Consider the following 20,074-nt stretch of genomic DNA (forward strand, 5'->3'; position numbering starts at 1 on the left):
AACCCTTGACTCAGTACAGGATCTACAAGGCAGGAGGCAACTGCAGCAGGGGCAGGGGCGGCTGGTACCCATTGCAGCTGGTAGGGTGAAAGGCAGGGAGCCGAACCGTAGGTGGCGCTGGAGCCAATGGCACACAGAGCCCACTAATTCTAGTTTTGTCTCTTCCTCCCTCCTGAGAACACCGAGGCTAGGGAGGAGGCAGCTGACAGGCGAGGAGACCAACAGTAGGTGGAGCCAGAGCCAATGACAGGCAAAGCCAACTCATTCTGGTTTGGTCCGCATCCTCTGGCTTGGATGGAAGGATGGAAGGAAAAGGGTGGGCAGTGGAGGGTTGGCTAAGGGCAGACTGGAAGTGGTGGGGCACCAGGGGCAGTGCCCCATTTGCCTTAATGGACTTACACTACCCTGAGCTTACAACCCCCAAATAGAAGGATCTGGCAACTTCTGTTTCAGTGTATCTGAAGAAGTGTGCATGCACACGAAAGCTCATACCAAGAACTAACTTAGTTGGTCTTTAAGGTGCTATTGGAAGGAATTTTTTTATTTTTCCCAAATAAAGCGTTAGAGAAGCGCGCGTAAAAGAGACACACACAACTGCAAGGGTAAAAGGCGCGCGCGGGGGGGGGATGCTCCCCAAATCACTTTATTGCCCCCAAATCGTGAGGATGAGACTGCAATCCAGCACACGTGTACCCGGGGTGCAAATCTCACGGAACTCAGCGGGGCTTGCTTCCGAGTAGATACGATCGTGCAATAACAATGCTTTTAGTCTGGCGTCTGGGGAAAAAATGCAAACTGTTGTAAAGGGAGAATATATTGTACTCGATCCAGTTACGCACTTTCAGTAGGAATTGTTTTTAAGGGGAGGCGTCGGAAGAAGAGGGGACCTCCTTGAACCCTCGCAGCAGAAGAGGAAAAGACTCCGTCTCGCTCGAGTCCTGAACGAACAGAATCCAACTTGCCGATCCAACTCCAGGCTCCGCGTTGGCGGAGGGACAAGGCGCTGGAGGCGCTAGGGCCGCGCGGTGGCCGGGAAGCCGGAATGGCCATGCAGGCAACCGAGGGGAGGGACGCGAATGTGAGCAGCCGAAACCGCTAGATCCAACCCATCCCAAGCGCCGCCGCCGCCGCCGGACATTCCCCACTGGCGGCGCCCCGGAGCCCAGAGTTCCCCTCGGCCATGCAGCGCGCAGCCCCGGGCAGCGGGCAGGCGCCGGACGCAGCCGAGCTCCGGGCAGACGGCCGCGCGCCTCGGCCCTTGCTCCCTTCGAGGGAGGTGTGACGGGCGGGAAGAGCCCCCGGGCCGGATCCGGGGCTCGGCGGACGCCCTCCCGGTTCATGTCAGCGCGCCGTCGCCGCCGCCGCCTGCGCTTCTGAAGCTGCGCCTTCCTCCTCCGAGCCGGGCGCCCCCTCGAGGGATCCTCGCGCGGCGCTCCGGGCCCCGACGGCTGTTGGGCTCCTCCCGGGCTGGGGACTGGACGCAGCCCGGCTAAGGATGGGCTGACAGGCTTGGGACGGTGCCGCTGCCGGGAGCCGTCGAGGATGCTCTGGCCGGCCGCGCTGCTCCTGCTGGCGGCGCTGTGGTGCTCCGGGGGAGCGCGCAGTTGCCCCGTCCAGCTGCGCGGCTGCAAGTGCGTGGGCGAGAGGGCCAAGGGGCTGGCGGCGGCCAGGAAGAGGGTGAGCTGCAGCGGCGAGGAGCTGGCCGAGCCGCCGGCGCCCCGGCTCTTGCCCAACAGCACCGTCACCCTGTGAGTAGCGCCGGCGGGGACTGCGCGCAGGCGGGCGGGCGTGAGATCTCACGGGGTGGGGTGGGCAGAGACCCCACCAGAATTGGCCCCGGCTCTGATCCCGGTGATGTCGCTCTGGACATGCTCAGAGGCTGCGCGTGTGCAAAGCAGAAAGGCTGTAGCGGAAAAGTCCGACCTCTGTTTGCGGTGGTCAGTTGGGGAGCGTTTTGAACGCCCTCGGATCCGGGTTATACTGCTTCCCATATCCAAAAATATTTAACCAGCTTTGTTACAATTTTCCTTTTGACTTACCCTAATTTATTCTTTATACATTTATTTTTAAACGAGTTTTTTTTTACAGAAAAAGAAAAGAAAACACACACACACATCCTTTTGACTTAATTTCATTGGCTTAAATTGTCGCCGGATCTGTTTTTCGTTGTACATGGGTCTCTTAGAGTTACTTGTTGGGTGTGTTTTTTAAAGTGACTGATAAGTTTGGTAATAAAGTACATAGCAATGTAGAAATCCACACTTTTTGAAATCTGCAATTCAAAAAAAATGAAATGAAAGAACTCCATCCCCTCCCTCTGACCTTAATCCTCCGATAATTATTACATTATTATTATTATTATTATTATTATTATTATTATTATTATTATTATTATCATCATCATTATTATTAGGACCTGGGGATAATCTCGGGAGACTTTCAGGTGATCCAGAAGCCCCAATGTTTAGCTTCCACAAGATTTATTCAAATTATAGCAAAGAGCATCTGAGGGAGATGCCATCTGAATGCTCAGGCACATCGAGGGAGTGAAGATTGTGGTTACTGAATAATATTAATGGGACCATGCTTTATTTAGAAGTATTTATGGATCACAGTGGTCGGATAGGCATATGTGGGTACATTTGCACATGGCCAAAGCAGGGGGGGTGTTAAGGGGTGTCCTGGAGGCCTGAACATTAAAAGAAAAAAGAAGAAAAAACGCTTACAGGGTTACTGGGTGCACTGTGAGACCTCAGTCCCTCACCATCTTAACTTGCCTAGAGGCATCTGTACATTAAGGTTACCAGTCCCCGTCCCTCCCAATGAATCCGGGGACATTTTTCAACTTCAGGGGATTTTGTCGGGGGACTGATTTGTAAATCCGGGGACTGTCCCCAGGAAACGGGGACATCTGGTAACCTTACCGTACATACAGTGGTACCTCGGGTTACAAACACCTCGGGTTACAGACTCCACTAACCCGGAAGTAGTAACTTGGATTAAGAACTTTGCCCTAGGATAAGAACAGAAATCGTGCGGCAGCAGCGGGAGGCCCCATAAACTAAAGTGGTACCTCAGGTTAAGAACAGTTTCAAGTTAAGAACAGACCTCTGGAACGAATTAAGTTCATAACCAGAGGTACCACTGTATGTATTAGTGGTGTGTTGTTGTTGTTTAGTCGTTTAGTCGTGTCCGACTTTTCGTGACCCCCTGGGCCAGAGCACGCCAGGCACTCCTGTCTTCCACTGCCTCCCGCAGTTTGGTCAGACTCATGTTTGTAGCTTCGAGAACACTATCCCACCATCTCGTCCTCTGTCGTCGCCTTCTCCTTGTGCCCTCCATCTTTCCCAACATCAGGGTCTTTTCCAGGGAGTCTTCTCTTCTCATGAGGTGGCCAAAGTATTGGAGCCTCAGCTTCAGGATCTGTTCTTCCAGTGAGCACTCAGGGCTGATTTCCTTAAGAATGGATAGGTTTGATCTTCTTGCAGTCCATGGGACTCTCAAGATGGGACAGAACAGGTCACGCTTCCCTCAGTTTGACTCACCCCCTGCACACACACTTTGCCTTTCCAAGGCATCGTGGTAAAAATGGGATCCAGTAGAATTAATCTGAGATTTGGAAAGCACCCTGCTCTTCTAAGGGAGGAAAATGCCACCCCCTTTGCCGCCACATGGCAGCGGTGCTTGTGTGTCAGTGAGTGCAGTTTGGATGAGTGAGTTCAGAGGCTTAATGGGTGCCATTGCACCCAGGGGCACCACCTGTAAACTGAGATGCCCAGGTCCTTCGCTCCTTGCTGGCAGATGGAAACAACTTGAAACAGAGAGTTGAGTCTTGCAGCGCCTAGGCTTAAAAGTATCTGCTATTGAAAATAACATACCAAAAATGCATTATAGTAGGGAAATCCGCTTTGCAAAAATGTGCACGATAGGCAAAATTGCACACACACAAATACGTTTATTAGGGGAAAAAATTCAGCTCCAACAGTGGCACATCCTTGGCGTTGCTAAGGGCAGAGTTTTACACCTCTGTGTCAGAGGCTGTTGGAAGCTGCAGGAGAGGAAAATGCCCTGCTCTCAGGTTTCCCACTGGGGCATATGGAGAACAGGATTCTGGACTAGATGGACCCCTGGCCTGATCCGGCAGACTCTTCTTGTGCCTTGAAAGCAGGCACCCTGAAAGGTCTATCTCTGTGTCATCGCCGTCCCCCAATCCCTCAACTAGATATATTCTCTCATTTTGTCAATTCCACAGCAGTCATATCAAATGTTAGTGATTGGCTGAGTATGCACCATACATTTAAAGGCTGTCGTTTATCCCTCACAGAGCCACAAATCACTGCATGCTTAATAAACTACAGTTTCCAGGACTCTTGGTGGAGTCAGATATGCTCAGTGCTATTTTTCTATAAAAAGAGGTGCCAGAACTCACCACAAACATCTCCCCTGTTCTCTTAAAATGGGAAAAAGCTCTGGATATGCTTTATATGTCTGGTGTGTATGCAGCCATGTTCAGAGTAGTCCCATTTGCCACATAGGTTCCTAATTCCATTGATTTCAGTGGTTCAGCTGTGAGGATGGCCTTGTTCAGGGGAATTTGTTTTAGGATTGCCATACGTCCTTAATTTCCTGGACATAGCTGGATATTTGGGTAAATTTCCTTAAAAATAGCTTTAAAATTTCAGAGAGAGAGAGAGGGAGAGGGAGAGAGAGAGCGCAGCTTCAGGCAAAACTAAAGCAAGCTCAACAATTTTGCCCAAAACAAACGACTTTTGTGTCCTTTTGAAATATGGCACCCCTAATTTATTTATTTGCATTTATATCTCACATTTTCTGGCGTACATGTTCCCCTCCCTTTTAATTCCCACAATCACCCTGTAGTTAGAGTGGCAATGACTGGCCCAAGGTTGCCCAGTGAGTTTCATGGCTAAGTGAACATTTGCACCCTGGTCTCTCAGGTCTGACACTACTACATTGATGCTTCTAGATGCTGTTGGACTACAACTCCCATCATCCCTGAGTACAGTGGTACCTGGGGTTAGAACTTAATTTGTCCTGGAGGTCCGTTCTTAACCTGAAACTGTTTTTAACCTTAAGCACCACTTTAGCTAATGGGGCTGCTGTGCCGCCGGAGAACGCCTTTTGTTCTCATCCTGAAGCAAAGTTCTTAACCTGAGGTACTATTTCTGGGTTAGTGGAGTCTGTAACCTGAAGCGGCTGTAACCCGAAGTACCACTGTATTGGTTGTGCTGACTGAGGCTGATGGGATTTGGAGTGCAACAGCTTCTGGAGGGCTGCAGCTTTTTCTGTCAACTTTTAGAAAAGACATTTGGTTAATCTTTGCTGTCTCAGTTTTCTTGCTGCAGGAACTCCTTAAAAGTGTTTGATATTGCTAACTTGAGCGTATATTAGGTCCTCCAGCCTTTAAGCAATTGTGCTTTTGTTCTCTTTCTGTTACCATCCTAGTTAGCTGCCTTGAGACTCGTTGGAGAAATAGGTAGGAAATAGATTTTTATAAATAAATAAATAAATACATTGGAGTCTTGGCAGCTGTCGCTAACGAGGCATTTCACAATAGTCTAAAAAGATTTCTAAACCAACTCAATGCTCAACACGAACAATTCATTCCAAATGATCCAGCGATGCATATAAAGGTTTGAATGGAAGCACAGGAACTTATGAAATACAGTTCTGGAATCTTCCTTTCAACATGTGTGTCAGGAAGCCGTACTTTGTTTTTTCAGAGATTGGGAGCAGCCATTGCTTCTTTATCCCAGAATCCTAGGTGCGCATCATGATTTTTGTACTGTCTGGGAGGGACTCTGGTCTCATCCACAGCCTCCATTTAAAGCATTCTTATGCCACTTTCAGCAGCCATGCCTTCCCCTAAAGTCTCCAGGGATCTGTCATTTGATAAGAGCCCTGGGAACTGGAGCTTTGTGAGGAGCCTTCTAACAGTGCCCTTAACAAATGATGTTGCAGCACAAATTTAAAGCACATTAAAATTAAGGTCCCCTCCATATGTCCTTTTTATTGTGCAGCTATGAAGATTTGTGCTGATGATGGTACTGGGGCAATTCTATGCAAACCTGCTTTCAGTTCTGTTTGTACCTCCAGAAGTTTCAGCACAGGCATGCCTCATTTCCAACCAGTGCATGTTCCACAGCTTCCGTTTGAAACCTTGAACTTTTCATGTTCTGCAGTGTTTTTATTTGGTTTCCTTTTCCCACTTTTGGTGCACCATATATAGCATGAGTGGCCCACCAGGTGGCAATAATGGGGGAGGCATTGCAGTGGAACCGTGTGTGGACAGTCCAGTTTAAACCTGCCATGGTTGCGTCACTATTGCAAAACCCCACCAGTCTGGAGGGAACCCTAAGTCGAGGGCTAGGAAATAGGATACAGTACTAAAGTTCTTGGGTTTTGCTTTTTAAAAAATTGTTTCCTACTGCTGTAGTTTTTTCTTATGTTGTCTTTGTTTTTATCATTTATTGTGTATTTAAACTGATGTAAAGCCTTTTGGGGAGATAGATGCCAAGTGCTGCATATAAAAGTTTCAGGAAATAAACAATGAATAATTACAGCAACTGGGCAGTAAGGCTGCACAGTGGCGTAGCGTGGGGGGTGCAGGGGGGCCCGGCCGCACCGGGCGCAACATCTGGGGGTTAGGGTTAGGGGGCGCAAACCCACGGGTTAGGGGGCACAAATCCATGGGTTAGGGGGTGCAAATTACTTGCCTTGCCCCAGGTGCTGACAACCCACGCTACGCCACTGAGGCTGCAATCCTAATCTCACTTGTATGGGGCTAAAACTGCACTGGATTCAATGGGACCTACTTCTTTGCAGCAGTTTGGTTACAGGAGTGTGCTGCAAGACTGCAAGTGCCAGGAGCATGCACACAATTTGGCTGAGCTTAGATGTCACTCTTTTATGGCTTGAAATATATTCTGCCCCTCTTTGAAACTTGATGATTGCACGTAATGAAAATCAGAGATGATATCCAAAAACAGCAGTTGCTAACTTCTCACTTCCTCTTGCAAAAATGGGGAAGCTGGTGGAGTAGTCAACCAACCTTTTGTGCCAATTTTCCTTTAATGGAGGATGGAAAATTATGCCACTGTGTTCTTGCATGCTTATTTTTCAATGTGTTCGCAAACTTCAGGGAAATATCAGAGTTGAATTTTGGCTCAACATTGGTGAACTCGGCGCGATGCACACAAAAATTAGTACCTTGCTCTCAGGACCAGGTCTTGTAAAGGGGTGGGTGGGGAGAGGAAGGGAATAATTCCCAGCTTTCTGTTCTGCTAACAAGACTTCATGATTATATAGCACACAGTGCAACAGTGCCACATATGTCCCCAGTCAAAGGCAGGCAGGCCATACTGAGTTCAGTAAGTCTTACTTTCAGAGACCTTAGTACTGTATAGGATTGCCACCTAAATATTACAGTATAGTTAAATTGATGAAGCTAGATCATCTAAAGGTCGTTTGGGAAAGCAGGGATGGGGAAACCTGTGGCCTTCCCTATTTTGCTGGGATGCAACTAGGGATGGGGAAGAAATTCAATTCAGTTTGCACTTTCTGAGACACAGCCATCCTTCGGAATTCACATTTCTTTGGATTTTGCAATGCAGTTCTTCAGCCAAGTAATGTGCACAAAAATACCGTATTTTTCGCCCTATAAGACACACTTTTTCCCCTCCAAAAATGAAGGGGAAATGTGGGTGCATCTTATGGGGCGAATGCAGGCTTTCACTGAAGCCTGGAGAGCGAGAGGGGTTGGTGCGCACCGACCCCTCTCGCTCTCCAGGCTTCAGGAGAGCCCCAGTGCCAGCCCCACAAGGTCGGGGGACAGAGGGAGGCAGAACGCCGCCATCCCGCTGTCTCCCGAAGTGATTTGGAGGCTGACGACGGGGAGAAGAGCGCTTCTCCCCGCTGCCTGCCCCACAAGCGCCTGGGGGGGAATATTTTTTTTTCCTTTATTTCCCCCCAAAAAACTTGATGCGTCCTATGGGCCGGTGCGTCTTATGGGGCGAAAAATACGGTACTTGATGTGCTGGGGTAATATATGTGCATATATATTAGTGAAAACAACTGTCCAGGGTCCCGATTGGAAGAAAGCTTAAAAGATGTACCAGCAACTGATCATGCTGCTCCCACCAACTTTTAAAGGCAAGATGGGCATGCTCACTTGAGAGACTCTCTCTCCCTATGAGACTGGTGCACATGGAGGCACATACAGTACTTCTCCAAGGGTCTGTTCCCAACAGTGCAGCCAGGACCAGGGGTGTCTTACCCATAGGGGCTAGTGGTGCAGGGCGCCAGGGAAGAGGCGGAGGCTAGACGTGGCGCCTCCTGGCATCAGCTTGCCACCCTCGCCCGCCTCCACCATGCTGTGCCGAAGCAGCACTGCACCCGGAGCCTCTGTCTGCCGTGGCCACCGTGGCACGAAGTGGCCAGCTGAGCTGGGAGGTGCCACGTTCAGCCTCCACCTCTTCCCCACTGGAGGAGCCGCCCTCCAGCTGCTGCCCGCCTCCTCCAGCCCCACCAGCAGTGCCGTCCTCTCTAAAAACTCAGGGAAATGGGGGAGGCATGCCAGAGGGAGCTTTGCACCATGGTGCCAGATATGCTTAAGATGGCCCTGGGCAGGACCAGATTCTAGGCGACGGGAAGGGGAGCTTCTTCCTCTTCCCTCTGCAGTTGTCTAGCCTCCACTCCTGACGGGACTGCTTTCCTCTCCCTAGCCTCTAAAGGCAAAGGAGCAGGGACCCCATTCTCCCTCAGAGGGTTCTTCCTGTGACAGCATCCTCTCCCTCATCAGACAGTAACTGCTGCTTCCCCAGCCCCAAGTCAGCTGGGATTGCAGGGTTCACAACGATAAAAAACAAAAATGCATTGGATCGGGGGAAATCGCTTTGCAAAAACGTGCATGTTAGGTGAGAGTCACACTAAATGCTAACCACTTTGCAAAAATGCTGATGAACTTTCCATGAGGACTTGAAAATAAAATGGCAAACTGATGTGGAAATGTGGCAAAATAAAATTAAAATTGGGAAAATGAGAAGCCAAGAGAAACTGAAATGGTCGGATCTGCCCATCCTTAGGGACAACCGAGTGGATGGAGCTGATGGGAGCCAGAGCTGATCTGGAGGGCCTGACTTCTGCTGTAACCCTTAAAATTGATATAGGATACTGCGCAGGGCCAGATCAGATGTAAAACACGACAAATAGGAGGGCTAAATCAGAGCCCCCTACATTGTTTCTGAGCTTAGATCATTTGGCCAGACAGCAGCTATTCAAATGCCTCTGATTGTATGTTTATTCTGGTGTTCCAAGTTCATTTCCAGTTCCTATTTTTATTGCTGCTTTACTTCTCAGTTTGGCTTGGGTTTCCAAAAGAGGGATTTAAAAGAGAAGAGGAGGTTAAGGGGTGATATGATAGCCATGTTCAAATATATAAAAAGATGTCATATAGAGGAGGGAGAAAGGTTGTTTTCTGCTGCTCCAGAGAAGCGGACACGGAGCAATGGATCCAAACTACAAGAAAGAAGATTCCACCTAAACATTATGAAGAACTTCCTGACAGTAAGAGCTGTTCGACAGTGGAATTTGCTGCCAAGGAGTGTGGTGGAGTCTCCTACTTTGGAGGTCTTTAAGCAGAGGCTTGACAACCATATGTCAGGAGTGCTCTGATGGTGTTTCCTGCTTGGCAGGGGGTTGGACTCGATGGCCCTTGTGGTCTATTCCAACTCTATGATTCTATGATTCTATGAAAAGATAATGATAAAATAAAAACTCATGCTTGTTGCAATCAGTGGAAATTCTGCTCAGCCGAGAACCAACTTTAGCCAGAGCAAGCAAGATGTGTACCTCTGTCCTCTAAAGCACATTTGTGAAAATGGTCTTCAGAGTGTGTTAGAACATGATTGGTAAGAGTTTAGTGTGGAGATGATCTGTGATGAGAATGGAGGCAAGGTGAAATTTGGGAGTAACAAACAGACCCCCCCCCAGTCTCTGTTCTATTCCTTTTCTTCCCTGTTTCTACATTTATAGCCATTGACAGCCTTAACCTGCATGAATTTATCTAATCCCTTTATAAAGTTGGTAGGAGTCCCTTCCTCCTGCTGGAGTGAGTTCCACAGTTTAACTATGCACTACGTGAAGAAATGCTTCCTTTTACCTGTCCTTTGAGCTGTTTTAGGGCCCTCCTCCTTCCTTTTGGGTTTGTGCACCTCTGCAAAGCATTGAGGCACGGATGGTTCTGTTCTGGCTACACAAGGATCCCCATGTGGCAAATGAGTTCGCTATTGGTATATAATTATAGGAGAGCCATTGGTATCGTCCTCCTCCTCTCTGCGTTTGACTAATCCCCTTTTAAAGCCATTTAAGCCATGGAATGACTCTATGGCAGGGAGTGGGTGGAGGAGAAGGAACTTGGTTTCCCTCCAGTACATTTCCCCCAGGTTTGGCTCTGAACCATGGCAGGAAGCTGTTATCTGGATTACTCCAAAACATGGTTTACGATTTCAGTTACATGGCATGGGTGTCTCAATCCTTGCTAATCCTCTTGCTGCAGGTTGCTTTCCAGTTAACAAGCCTTTACTTTTGCACAGGTGGCCCAGTGCATTCTCCAGCTGTGAGAGCCACATGCTTTTTTTGTTGTCAAAGACTCTTAGCAACTGTTATGTACTGAAGTTCTCACCCTGGGCCAGCAGGGGGATACTGTAGATAGTTTTCACTCAGGTCCACATATGCAAATAAGGGATTGAAAGTGACGTTCACTGATTGGATAGTTACAGAAAATGATTACTGTTGCGTTCTAGTGGAGCTCTATATAAGCAGGCTGGCTGAACCCTTCAGTTCAGTTCTGTTCTGGCTTGTGAATAAACAAGAGCTGTTTGAAGAATCGCTGTGTCGTCTGATATGTTCACCCACAACTTAACAGCAACTGTGGCTAATTTCTGAGTCAGCCACACCTACAAATACAATATGTTGGCTAAGACTAGATCTTCTCTGTGCCTTTTATTGTAAAAAAAAAGAGAAAAAAATAACACATAGTTTCTTGACAGCATAGTGGCCATAAATTGGGATGAGGCCTCAAAAAGCATCTTTGCTGTATGATTTTGTGTTTATTTGACAAAGGAATATTGATTAAGGGAGGCCATTTCATACTATTATATTTCACCACTCCAATATTCCAAAACCTGGATTCTATACAAAGATTATAGAGCCCTTCTGGACCAAACTTAAAAGGCCAGCACCCTGCTTCATATAATAGCTAGGAAGATGCTTTTGGGAAGCTCAATAGCAGGACATGCCATCAACAGCCCATCTGGATTGTTTCCCCAAAAGGCAACTGGGATTCAGTGGTAGACTGGAGGTTCCATTTAGCTACTGTGGCTAATAGCCACCGATGCACCTGGTCTCCATAAACATTATTCCTCTACTGAAACCATCTAAGCTCCGACGGTCAAACTGTTTGTCAGTGAATTTCATCAGCTAGCTCTGTGCCATGCGGGAAAAGTACTTCCTTCTGCCTGTCCTGAATCGCCAGCCAAATCAGCTTCATGGAAAGGCCTGAAGTTCTAGCACAGCAGTGTGGCATCTCCATCCTTTCCCATTCAACTTGTCAGGCTCTTTTGGCCAAGCTTCGCTCATCTGCCTTAAGCGGATGAGACTATGGTTTGTTACTCACTAACAGGCTGTGTTCAGGAAGGCAACACCAAATCCTGGCTTTAGGTTGGCTAGCAACCAAGCCTTGTTAAAGGTAAAGGGACCCCTGACCGTTAGGTCCAGTCGTGGCCGACTCTGGGTTTGCGGTGCTCATCTCGCTTTATTGGCCGTGGGAGCCGGCAAACAGCTTCTGGGTCATGTGACCAGCATGACTAAGCCGGTCTGGCGAACCAGAGCAGCACAGGGAAACGCCATTTACCTTCCCGGCGGAGTGGTACCTATTTATCTACTTGCACTTTTTGGCATGCTTTCGAACTGCTAGGTTGGCAGGAGCAGGAACCGAGCAAATGGAGCTCACCCCGTTGCGGGGATTCAAACCGCTGACCTTCTGATCGGCAAGCCCTAGGCTCTGTGGTTTAACTCACAGCGCCACCCGCATCCCCCACAGCGCCACCCGCATCCCCAAGGCTTGTTAGAGGGGAACAAACCACTGCCTCTGGTCTGGATGCAATGGACAGCCAAGGATTCCTGGTTTGTTCATCCTGCTCATGCAAGGAGTGAAGTGGTATCAGTCGGGCACCAATGGTGCACCAATACACTGCTCATTCCAGATAAATTATGATAAGCCAGAATATTTTTTTTAATTTCTGGTGTTCCTTCCCTTGACTCAAAGGCAAGTTGCATGAAGGAGAGTACAATTACAAAATAATGATTAATGAACAAACTGTAAAGCAGCAATCAAAGCACAAAACAGATACAATGGATAATGACACTATTCATAGGAAGGACTACAAAAACACATGCTTCACATCCAAAGACCAAGGTAGACAGGAGCATCTTTAAAGGTAAAAGTAAAGGTACCCTTGCCTGTACGGGCCAGTCATGTCCGACTCTAGGGTTGTGCGCCCATCTCACGTAAGAGGCCGGGGGCCAGCGCTGTCCGGAGACATTTCCGGGTCACATGGCCAGTGTGACAAGCTGCATCTGGCGAGCCAGCACCAGCGCAACACACGGAAATGCCATTTACCTTCCCACTAGTAAGCGGTCCCTATTTATGTACTTGCACTTTGAGGTGCTTTCGAAATGCTAGGTTGGCAGGCGCTGGGACCGAGCAATGGGAGCTCACCCCGCCGCGGGGATTCGAACTGCCGACCTTTCGATCGGCAAGTCCTAGGCACTGAGGCTTTTACCCACAGCGCCACCCGCGTCCCATGCAGGAGCATCTTTAGTAGCTGACAAAAGATGTAAAGTGTTTGTGGCAGAGGCGTCTTTGTGAGGAGGGAGTTCCACTGTCTGGGATATTTTGGGGTGGAGAGAGGGGAACGTCCTTATCTGGAATGGTTGGAGTGAGTGAGACCAGCTTCTTTCTGCAATGGAGGGGACGGACATTGGCCACAATCTTCTTCCAGCTGCAAGATCTGGGCCTACACAGGGCTGGCGTGCTGCTGTTGGTCCTGCCCATCAGGCAGCTTGCGATGTCTTGTCTGGAGTTGCTGTGAGGTTGCTGGACCTATCTGGGCATGTATTAACAAGGCTTTAATTCCCTCCTTCTCTGGCTGACCTCTGTGCTAATAGCTTAATGGAAAAAGTACTGTATTCCTAACAAGAGACAGATAGCTGTATAAGGTCATAGCCAGCCGCGCTGTCTATCACGCAGGAGAGCTCAAACCTCTTCCAGATGTGGAATTCTTGAGCCCGGCCTCGTTTATGGACGCAGCGTGATTGCTCTGAAATTGCGTATTGTCTAGGAGGGGTTAGGTACTGTTGGTGGGCGGGGAGAGGGGTGGGAGGGAAAAGAAGATAGCTTCATCTTACGACCAATTTCCAGGCCTACTTGAACTGAGGCCTGTTTTGCGTCTTTCTCTTGCCTGATCCATTCTTGATGAATTTCCAGCTGTTTGTTTGTTTGTTTGTTTGCATGTTTGCTTCTTTATTGGGCTATGAGCTTTTCTTTTGTGTGTGGGGAGAGAGAAAACGTAGGAATTGGCTTTTGCAAATCCTGAGAGACTGTTGATGATGGGTCTTCTGCCACTATGGCCAGGATGCAAGAATAGTGTGACTTCTTGCGTGCTAGAGCAAGCTTGCCTCTGAGGGATAGTTCTTCTAAAGCTTGGCACCAGGGATGCGGGAGAAATGTGATTCAGCTTGCATTTAACTCTCTGAAACAATAGTAGAACTGAAATGCAGCCCTCCTTCAAAATCTGCTGTTCTCTGAAATTTGCAGTGCAGTTCTGCAGTGAAGTAATGTGTACCAAAATGCATGTCCTAGTGTAAAGTGTGCACAAACAGTGTGCACAAAACATTAAAATGCAGCCTCATCAGTGGAGGCGAAAGGATAAAGAAAAGGGGGGAGGGAATAAAATTGACTCCAAGCCAAAGGCCAGGCGGAACAACTCTGTCTTACAGGCCCTGCGGAAAGAAATCAGATCCCGCAGGGCCCTGGTCTCATGAGACAGAGCGTTCTACCTGGCCGGAGCCAGTGTTGAAAAGGCCCTGGCTCTGGTTGAGGCTAATCTGACTTCCTTAGGGACCTCTAGGGTGTTACCTTACCTTAGGATGGACCTTAAGGTCATCCGTGGGGTATACCGGGAGAGGCGGTCCCGTAGGTACGAGGGTCCTAGGCCGTGAAGGGCTTTAAAGGTCAAAACCAGCACCTTAAATCTGACCCTGTACTCCACCGGGAGCCAGTGCAGCTGGAAATGCACTGGGAATCAGCTTCCACCTGGGCAAGCCTTTCACCCCCAGCAATGTTAGTGGATCACAACAAAAGTGGTTTTTCTGCATGTTCTAAGAGCCAGTCTGTGGTGGTGGAGGGATTACAGTAGATTCCTAACCAGCTGTATCCTGGGAGGTGAGGGAGCTGGCATGTCAGAAGACAGCCGATTCAGGAAAATCCCTGAATCATTTGCACCATGATTGCTGGGCAATGTGAACGCTGGCCAACACCTCCCCACTCTCAAAAAGAAAAGTTCTGGCACAGAAGAACAGCCACATGTAGCCACATAATGGTTGCAAGCCTCAAGGACCCTCCCACAGGCACTTAAAAAATATTCTAGCTCAGTTCCACTTCATGAAATGGTTTCTGGGCACAATTTAGGGAGAAGAGGATTCAAAGCCACAAATTTGACCTTATTGTTGGATGGAGGGCTGATCTTGCTCATAAAAGATGTGTGTCTTGGCTCCGCTTGCAGTCAGTCTTTGGGCAGGGGGTCATTTCACAAAGTGCCCTTCAGTCTCTCCTAAATGCCCTTCTTAATGATCAGGCAGCTGTTTGACCCAGAGAAGCACGATGGGTAGGGATGGGACACCTTTCTTAGCCTGAGGGCCCCCATCCTTCATAGGCCCCCTTCTGCGGGCTGCTTGCCTTTGGTGGGTGTGGCCAGAGGGAAAATGAATGGGACAAGTGGTGTGACGCTTTATCTAGGCATGAAAGAGGGCATGGTTTTCTGTTCTGCCCTGTATTCGTCACATGTAGCAGCACTGTTTCCATTCTGCTGCAGTTCATCCTCTGCCAGAAACAGTGTTATTTCGTCCTGCTGTCTGTTCTGGTGAAATTAGTTAACCGCCATAATGGATGTAATTAATTATGTCAATTACCGTAAATAAGTTACATTGCGATTGCATTGTTTCACCCCATTCATTTCAGTTCATAGGAAACACAATTTAAGGGTGTATGTGTGTGAATCAATTATGTTGTTTTTTTGTGGATTGAAAGCAACTGCAACAGCAAAAAAACTATTGTATTAGCTGTATTGATTTCTGCTCCAGAGATGGGACGAATAAGCGAACACTCGCCATTTCCTCTCCTTCTTCTGTTTTCTTCTCAATTCTCCAAGGACGCTACATCCCAGCCCTGCCAAAGCATTTGAGGGTGTGAAGCAGGGCAGAGGAGGGTGTGTCGCCAGGGGAGATTCCTGAAGGCCAGACAGAAGGCCTCTTGTCCTGAGGTTTCCCACCTGGCCATATACCATAGCTCAGGGGTCAGCAACCTTTTTCAGCCGTGGGCCGGCCCACCGACCCTCAGACCATGTGGTGGGCCGGACTATATTTTTTGGGGGGAAATGAACGAATTCCTAAACCCCACAAATAACCCAGAGATGCATTTTAAATAAAAGCACACATGTAAAAACTCATGTAAAAACACGCTGATTCCTGGACTGTCTGTGGGCCGGATTGAGAAGATGATTGAGCCGGATCCAACCCCTGGGCCTTAGGTTGCCTACCCCTGCCATAGCTTATGGTTATGTGAGAACTGAAATCTATAAGGCAGCTTTCTATGTTCCTGTTGGTTTTTACATTGTTTGTTTGTTTATAAATGCATGTATATATTGCTCTGTTATAAAATATCAGGGTGGTTAGCAGCAAAATACAAACTATTTTTTGGAGGGGGTACATTAAAACCGGTACAGAGCATTTATTACAATGTCTGGCTTTAAGGACAGGATTAGGCCTGTCAGCATAAACAAAGTCTTCATGAAAGTCAAAAAGTGCTGATGCCAATTGAATCTCTGCTGGAAGAGATTTTACCTATTTATTTATTTATTTATACATACATACATACATACATACATACATACATACTCCACCCATCTGGCTGGGCTTCCCCAGCCACTCTGGCCGGCTTCCAACAAAATATTAAAATAGTTCTGTTTAAAATGTTCAAATCAGTTTCAAAACCATAGACTCAGTAAGTGTTGTGGAATTCTGTCAAACAGCAGAAGAAATGTTCTGTCATTGCTGAATGAGTAGTAGAGCCTTGCACTGGAGAGGAAGAAATCTTTCTCTGTGCTCCAACTCTGCCAAGCCAGGAAAAGCGTGGATTTTCCTTCTGGCAGAGTCTTTCCCTAATGCTCTTCTGCATCCATGTGAGAAGCTCCAGCTCATGCAAAATGCTGTGGTTTGACCATGAATGGGGACAGACTTATCATCAGCAACATCTACACTGGCTCGGTCATGCCCACAGATGGAAGATGGCAGGACCCCCAAGGACGAGCTCTGCCAGGAGCTGGCTTCAGGCACCAGGCCCATTGGCAGACCAACTCTGCGTTACAAAGATGTTTGCAAATGTGACATTAAGGCTGGCAACATCAATGTGGCCATGTAGGAATCCCTTGCAGGCAACTGCAGTGCCTGGAGACAATCATTCACGGTGGTGACCAGAAGAAGAACGATGGGTGGAAGGAGTGCAGCGAGAAGAAATGCCATGGCACATCTACACCAGTGAAACTGGATGCCTTCATGTGCCCCTGTTGTTGTTAGTATCCGTCTCGAGAGACAATGGAGTGCACCTCCAGGGGTGAAGTCAAACCTCTGTGTTAGCAGCACTGAAGTTAGCAGCAAGCCTGGGCAGTGTGTATAGAGCAGCCACGCCCAACTCTCTGGAGACTGCAATCTACTCTGGGTATAATAAATCTGGCAGTGATCTACCCATTGTCATTGAGCTTCTTTTAGGGGGGATGGACCAGAGTTGTTGACAAGGAACACTCAGTAGATCGCGATTGACCAGCTGGACGTGCCTGGTATAGAGTTTCAGCTGAGGCAATTCACACCTCTTCCCTGTCTCTACAGCCATAGCAGGTGCTGTAACTCTCCAACTCTCTTGACCCCCAAAGGCACACTCTTAATTGTCTCCCAGGATAGACGGTCACCAATGGGATTGCCAGTACACAACTCCTGTGCTCAAAAGTCTGCCCATACACGACCGGGCCAGGTTTGAGGCTCTTGCATTAATGTTCAGGGCCCTTATCACTTGGGGTCCAAGATACCTTAAGGACCCCCTAACCCTTTTTAACCCTGCCTGATCACTGAGGTCTTTGAGGGAGTCACAGTTAGTGGTTCCCAATGGCTCAGGTGTGTTGCTCATACTGACCATGAGCATTTTGTATTGTGGGCCCAATTATACGGCGTTCCTTTCCAGTTGGAATCAATCCAATGAATTTCTGGCACCCAGTGAAGACCTTTAACAAAATAAATAAATCCAGCAGGCATTTTAACTGAAGTTTGATTTTATACCTTGAACTGGATTTTAAACAACAACAACAACAACAACAAACCTTTTTGCTTTGTTAGCCACTTGGAGAGTATTGTAGTATATAAATTGTTTGAATGAATGAATACACAGACATGGCAGGCAACTGTTGGAACTATCTGCTCCTAATCTTTCCTCTTCTTTGCTGTCACATCCTCACAGTGTTAACTGTTGGGCTATTTTGGTCAGATGCAAATCCCTTCTTCCTAACAATTGCCTTTGTTGGAGAAGCAGGGAAAACATATTGCAGGAAGACTGTGTAGTTTGCGGTTGCACTACAGCTCTAGCAGTGGGAATTTTAGGGGACCAGTTTGTTGAGTGTTTGTCCTGATTTCTTTGTAGAGAGATCAGGTGGTGTCAGCTATTTCATGCACCTTCATTCTTATTTGTGAGGATGCTGTATCAAAGGCTTGTGTTAATCTGACACTTTGTAATGCATTTTCCTACTGCAAAAAGTTCAAACATTTAAGGAAGTGGGTTTGTTCCAGAATCAATTATAGTCACACAACCTGAATTTGCCAGCATCTGATTGAATCCCACCTGGAAATAAGCTTTGTTGTTGTTGTTTAGTCGTTTAGTTGTGTCCGACTCTTCGTGACCCCATGGACCAGAGCACTCCAGGCACTCCTGTCTTCCACTGCCACCCGCAGTTTGGTCAAACTCACGCTGGTAGCTTCGAGAACACTGTCCAACCATCTCGTCCTCTGTCGTCCCCTTCTCCTTGTGCCCTCAATCTTTCCCAACATCAGGGTCTTTTCCAGGGAGTCTTCTCATCTCATGAGGTGGCCCAAGTATTGGAGCCTCAGCTTCACGATCTGTCCTTCCAGTGAGCACTCAGGGCTGATTTCCTTAAGAATAGATAGGTTTGATTTTCTTGCAGTCCATGGGACTCTCAAGAGTCTCCTCCAGCACCATAATTCAAAAGCATCAATTCTTTGCCGATCAGCCTTCTTTATGGTCCAGCTCTCACTTCCATACATCCCTACTGGGAAAACCATAGCTTTAACTATACGGACCTTTGTTGGCAAGGTGATGTCTCTGCTTTTTAAGATGCTGTCTAGGTTTGTCATTGCTTTTCTCCCAAGAGAAATAAGCTACAGGGCTGTAAATCAGTACAGTCATACCTCAGGTTGCGAATGCTGTAGGTTGCGCGTTTTCAGGTTACGGACCGCGCTGAACCCAGAAGTACCAAAACAGGTTACTTCTGGGTTTCGGCGCTCGTGCATGTGGAGAAGCGCTAAATCACGCTTTGTGCATGCACAGAAGCGGAGCTGCGGGTTGCGAACGCTGTGGGTTGCGAATTTGCCTCCCGCACAGATCACGTTTACAACCCGAGGTTTCACTGTACTAGAACATCTCCAGAAGGCTCCTGCTTCAAGCCCTGGCAAGCCCTATGCCTGCAACTCTGATGAGCTGCAGCCAGTCATTGTAGACAATGCTGAGCTGGACAGGCCAATGTTCTGTCTGGCTCAGTGTATGCTTGTTTTCCAGTGTTTCTGTGCAATTATGCATGGTGTTGAGAATATATATATATATATATATATATATATATATATATATGAGAGTCTCTTTTCATCTCTTTGCCCCTCATAGCATCCCAGGCACAAAAATTAGATGTACTTGAAAAGTCTTCTCTTTTGGATTGGGCTGAGACAGGACCTATTATTCCGGTTTTGCAGCACAGCACCAATTGGCCAGCTCCTGTACCAGCTAAGACACAACTTTATCCTTGTTCAAAGCAAAGGTGGCCCTTACGGCGTTCACTCCCTTCCTTTTTGGAAAAGTTCGCTGCAATCATCTGGAAGTAGGGGAAGGAGTGGTAAGAAAAGGAAATGGAGATTTGGTTAGTGGGTTGTATACGCGGTGTACCTTTTTTGCTTCTGTAAAGGGACGTCTCTTTACAGGAGCAAAGGGTGGATGTAGGGGGTAGAAAGCTCAGTACACAGGTAAAACCAAGGAGATCTAGTTCTATTCACACGTGTACACCCACACACCGTGAGAGGTGGAAATCTCTGTGGTAGGAAATCTCCCTAATCCAATTTATTTCCTTTTGTAGTCTTTTTGCCCAAACTTGACTAGTCAGTTTTCCTTCCAACAGAATTGCCCATACTTTGTTATACCATGCTTCTAACGATAGATCTTTAGGGTTTCGTCCAGCAATTCCCAACTTAAATACAGTAAATGAATGAATAAATCTAAGCATTTTGCCTTATATGGGATTCTGAAATCTTGGCTACAAAAGATTGATGACAATGCTAATTTTGGGTCCATCTGTATTTCATTCTTTGCCCTACATATCTCTTTATGGTTTTTGCAGCTTGCGGGTGCAATTCTTATCTTTGCATGACAGGCGACATTCTTGCCACAGAAAAGCCA

The 20,074-nt window shown here is 47.6% G+C and overlaps 1 protein-coding gene across 1 annotated transcript in view; it reads left to right on the forward strand.

The window, feature by feature from the left end:
• Positions 1-713: 713 nt before the first annotated feature.
• Positions 714-20,074, forward strand: part of ADGRA2 (adhesion G protein-coupled receptor A2) — a 115,524-nt gene continuing 96,163 nt past the window's right edge. The window contains exon 1 of the mRNA XM_083480359.1: positions 714-1,748. Coding sequence (XP_083336485.1) covers positions 1,543-1,748 — 206 coding nt within the window. The 5' untranslated portion in view covers positions 714-1,542. The remainder of the gene's footprint in view (positions 1,749-20,074) is intronic.

Source organism: Podarcis liolepis (genome assembly GCF_965112155.1).
Source record: "Podarcis liolepis genome assembly, chromosome: 16".
Classification (NCBI taxonomy): Eukaryota; Metazoa; Chordata; class Lepidosauria; order Squamata; family Lacertidae; genus Podarcis; species Podarcis liolepis.